This window comes from Branchiostoma belcheri, unplaced genomic scaffold, assembly GCF_001625305.1.
Source record: "Branchiostoma belcheri isolate BF01 breed outbred unplaced genomic scaffold, Haploidv18h27 scaffold32, whole genome shotgun sequence".
Lineage (NCBI taxonomy): Eukaryota > Metazoa > Chordata > Leptocardii > Amphioxiformes > Branchiostomatidae > Branchiostoma > Branchiostoma belcheri.
The window spans coordinates 2,121,708-2,126,751 of record NW_017803932.1 but is presented as its reverse complement, the minus strand read 5'-3'; the positions used below and the strand labels follow the sequence as shown (position 1 = coordinate 2,126,751).

At 40.8% G+C, this 5,044-nt stretch overlaps 1 protein-coding gene across 25 annotated transcripts in view; it reads left to right on the top strand.

The window, feature by feature from the left end:
• The first annotated feature begins 2,486 nt into the window (after nt 1-2,486).
• The window catches only part of LOC109474809 (kielin/chordin-like protein), a 68,585-nt gene continuing 66,027 nt past the window's right edge, over nt 2,487-5,044 (top strand). For all 25 annotated transcript variants that reach the window (XM_019775181.1, XM_019775177.1, XM_019775191.1 and 22 more), the window contains exon 1: nt 2,487-2,809. In XM_019775181.1, coding sequence (XP_019630740.1) covers nt 2,625-2,809 — 185 coding nt within the window. In that variant the 5' untranslated portion in view covers nt 2,487-2,624. The remainder of the gene's footprint in view (nt 2,810-5,044) is intronic.

Genomic DNA, 5,044 nt, shown 5'->3' with positions numbered 1-5,044 from the left:
AACTTTTGTTCCTTTTTCGACTTCCAAAAATTTGTCTTCACTTTATTTGCATATCAATAAACAGGTTGTACTTAAAAACCTGCTTTCCCCTCTGGTCTCTCAGTCACTGACGAAAGCTAGTGGATACTAGCTGAAACGTCTGACGTTTTCAAAATCATATCCAGTTGCTTGAGTAACTGTTTTTTGGCGTATCGTATTACCTGGATGTCTAACCTTCATCGACGATGTACATATTGTTCCACAGGTGGTTTAAAAGAAGCGAACTATTCAGTCTCGACCTTCAGTCTCTTCATATACCACGACTTTATGTCAGTTTTGCTACGTTGAAAGGTATCTGGTAATTTCCAGAACCGATTAGACCAGCTGAAGTAAGCCTTGTTTTGTTGTGTGGCTTCAGTCAGTTTTGGACGACTCTTGCGAACATTGTTGCTAGGTGGACGAGACCAAATATGTTACGAGAGGGGGCCTGTTTTTTGTGAAAACATGGTGAGGTCATATCAGTGTACTACCGCGGTATCCTCAACCCCGCTTTAGAATTACTTTTTAGTTTAGCTTATGACAATTATATGTATTAGTTAGTGTTGCTATACTGCTTACATATCGCTTTATGTGAAGAAAACTTTTGTGCGTGTAGAAAGATGACGATGAAAGTTTTGCCATGTTACTGAACGTATACCTTTTCCTAAGGCAAAATTGGTTGAGAGTTCAGAATGTGCTTTGCTGAGCAAAGTTGAAAAGTTTAAACATACAGACTGAGCACCCAGCAGAGTAATTACGGTGTTCAGACTTTTTGGTAGAATCACTATGCAAATCAAATTATGCATCAAAAGATGATATATTCAATATGTCAGGCGAATTGAGTTTTTGGTGGAAAATCTGCTAGCATAAGGTGCCAAACAATGTATTTGGGAGAAATTTTTTGATTGTCAATGAGTGTAAATAGTAATGTTACGGTTATCGAAGTGTTCAGAAGGCAGCTATCGCTATGTGTAACATTTGAACTGTTCTACCGCAGAAGTAGTAGGATAATAGACAGTATGTGACGAGCTACTTACCATTGTAATGTAGCAAAGCAAATGAATAAATATCGAAGTATGAAACGAATTCACGTTCAGTTTTTCATTTTCTTCTAAATTCTTAGTTTTCAACAATACATGGATGAATGGACAAAAAGCTAAGTAATGCCTTAGACAGTTTGCAGAACAATTCTATACAGTAGTAATTAGACAGAAATAATTCTAATTCAATAATTCGGAACTTTTTTTTCTTCAAATTTTGTACATTTCCAGGTATTGTTTTTCATCATTGATTTTTTTAAAAGTTGGACAGAGCCGGAAAATTATTCGGTACATAACGTTAGTTAGTATCTATGAGAAACCCTTGCTTGGGTGCTGGACTGCTGGTATAGGTTTGTGGACTTTTGTCGTATCTCAACCCATGGGCGAAACTGATAGAAGGTGACATTTCCGGGTTCGGCGGTTAAACGACATGCAATGGTAATTAGAGTTAAGGCCATGTTGATTTGATTATATGGATGACATCCTCCGGGAGCCCCAAAACTGATGCGCGCGTGCGAATAAAAAAAAAGTTTTGCAAAAAAAAGTTGTTTTCATCATGAAATCTACGTGGTCATGAGGGTTGAACAAATGGGACAGAATATGGTTTGGCGAATGATCTAATCTCTAAGTTCATTTCCTTACAATTTCGTCTTTTTTCGTTTGATTTTGGCATTCTACGACATTGGTATAGTTTTTACTTATTTTTTTGTAACTTACGGTATATTTTTGCTCATTTTGCAACTGTTTTGTACGATTTACAGTATGGTTGAAAACTTTTTTTTTTTTTGAAACGGCCGAAAATTCATGCGCGCGCGGATGTCATCCATATAATCAAATCAACATGGCCTAAGACTGGATAGGAAGCTTTAATCGATGTCAGATTCTGATAGGCGAATGGCCTCCGAACCCTTTGGTCTGCTGTCCGGTCAGTCGTTTTATTCCCGTTAAAGGCGTCACCTGGCGTCTGTCGTGTGCATTACAGACAAGCAATTTGGCGGCTCATTTCAAAAAGTGATTGAACCTCCTTTGTCAGTGGTAAGACGAAGCAGGCATGGTCAGAGAAGTGTGTATGCGCTTGAGGATCCCAGCTAAAAATTTTTACTCGAAAACAACCGATTTAAATTGGTCATTCATTTTCCAACCAACCAACCAACCAACCAACCAACCAACCAACCAACCAACCAACCAACCAACCAACCAACCAACCAACCAACCAACCACCAAAGTGGACCAGCCCGTTTATTGTGGTATAGCTAAATTTAAAAAAGGAGGAAAACAAAACGGGAGAAACAAGGGTTTTGACTAGTGTCTTTCTTTTTTTATATTCATGCAACGGTACGGAGACTTAGACAAGTGTACCAGTCCAGCACGCCCCTGTGTAGCGGTGAGTGTGCGCCAGTCCGTTCCCCTCTGACCCCCAAAGTTTGCTAACGGTGAGAGCGGGAGGTTTGTGTGTGGTTCATCGTGCTGGCAAGCAGCGGGTAGGGCTTATCCCGGACTTCCCTTCACCACCAGTAAGCATCGTGGGGAATTCCAAGCAGGAAATAGCGTGCAAATCTCAAGGAAATGGTTACGGTATGGTTGCAGGGTCCTTGCGGAGTGCTTGCGGGCCTGAGACCGAAGAAACTGCGGGCGCTCTGCCTCCTTCTGGCCGCGGTGCTGCAGCAGGCCGTCTGTGAGTCGCCGGCACCAGCCGAAAAAACTTCCCACCAGAGCAAAGCAACTCGTCTGCTAGCCGAGAGAGTAAAGAGGTAAGGAACGCTTTCATCATGAAAATTCCTTTATCATCTGTCGAAACTAACTTTCAGTTGGAATGGAACTTTTCGCGTTTTTGACCTTTTTAAATGCCCTCTGGGGTATTTTAATGACGCTAAGTCCCAGACCAGGACATCTCGCCTTTCCTGCGGTCTATTTGTCATCCCGAAGTCAAGTTTACCTGGTAATCAAGAACGTCTGCCAAGCCGATCTGGTTTCACTTACCCGGCCCGGCTTTCATTTATCACACCAAGTGGATTTCAACATAGAGTTGAACAAAAGTTTATAAAGTGGCCCACATAGCCATGGTTATCGAGTTAGAATCACACAAATAATTAGAAAAAAATTAAGATGTTTGAAGCTCTTCTGTTTTATTACGCGTCATGTTTGCCATTGTAAGACGAGTAATTTAGTTCCTTGATTTTGCTTTTCTAAGTTGACATTGTTTGTATCAAGTTATGTCCAAAGTCTCAAATGAAAGTGACTCCTGCAGTTCCACACAAGCTGCTAGGGGGCCCAAACCTATACCACTTATTCACAAGACTAAAAGCTACTGCAATACCATAAAATTAAAAAGCTGCCAGGTGATCCAGAATCAAACTTGTCCTTCGTTTTGCTGACACCCACCCACCCACAAACCAAATATCATCCATCCAAAACTTCTTGTGTTTTTCTGTTCAAAACAGACCCACAGACATTTATCTGATTCTGAACCATAACTTTCTTGGCAAATGTAAAAATCATTAAAAGAAACTGAAACTGTAACATGCTTTAAGTACTTGAAGTCGATGCCTACTTTAATGATTTATGTGCTACCCACCACAGCTAGGCAAACATGAGTTTATATACACTTTGGGACTGGGTCAGGCAGGGTATCATTTCCTAGCAGCCTAAACCAAGATGTGTTTTGTCCACAGAAGTTTCACAGGGTCTGTAGTTTTTCTACAAAGCCACTCCCTCCAGGCTTTACATCTCCAGCCGTTGGCTCTGATGTGGGGAGGTAAAGTTTCCCCACTTTGTCTGTCTGTTTTAACTGGAGACAGGAGAGGAAGGAAGTCTGGGATAAACAGGTTCTCCAGGAGTCTGCCGGCCCCAGCTGTGAGGAGGGGAGGGGGGTTTGGCGGATACCTGTGGTTGCTTTCCAGGTATTTCTGGTGGGAGAACATTTAGTTGCCGTGGCAACAAGGTAAACTCCCAGATAGCAAATATTCGGTAGCATTTGCTTTCACTGTTGAGAACAAAGAGGATGGAGAGGGGAGTGATTGCTGAAGGGTTTGCCTGGGGAGATTTGTTTACGTTGTACTGGTGGGGTTCCTGACAGTAGTCCACTATTCACATCTCAAAATAAACAAACTGGCCTGTCTGAATTACAGTGGCAGAGGCCATGACTGCTTCTGCCTGGGTTCTTGCTGTCAAGTGTTTCCAGATCTGTCCCTCGGGACATGCAGGATGGCTGCTGTTAAGACCTTTCAGTGAACTCTACAGTGTCCTTCTTAAGTTCATCTTCTTTTGAAGGACAAGAATGCTGACTACGTGTGAGAGTGGTTAGACCATACCAATTTACCAGTAGTTTATTGGTTTTCAGATTGAGATATTTGGAGAAAAATGATATGGCAGATAAGTCAAATAGAAATGAAATTAGAAAAGATACACTGATATGATCTCATTGCACTTTTAAAACATATTTGGTAAAACCATATTATGGCACTTCAAAGATGCCATTGTTAGAACAAGGAGGTTAGAAGCTTAGATAGAGACTCTCTAACCTGTTTGTTCATAAGTATATGTAAGGCTGTTATATGGCTGCAATGTCTAATCAGCTTTGTTCTTAACACCAAACTGCCACTTTCAAATTGTAGAGATTTATTCTTGTCCAGTTTGAACAACAGTTTGGGTGAGGTTAACATTGATGTTCACCACATACTTGTGAATAGAAAATGCCAATAGTCAACAACTCTACTTTACACAGCATTCTTTCTCACTTCTCTATATGTCAGGCTGATGATAGTTACCTGTGTGATAATGTACGCATTGTTTTCTGTGTGTTTGTGTGTATGTTTGCTTGTGTTCATAGACCACAAAAGGTTAGACACAGAAAGTGAAGTCAAGTGGTCCCAGAAGCTGGCCATCTAGAAACTCACAAGAATGAATTATGATAATAAAACACAAGTCATTAAACAGGTCAAGGTATGTTATAATATTATCATTAAGCCATTAAAAAAATACATCAC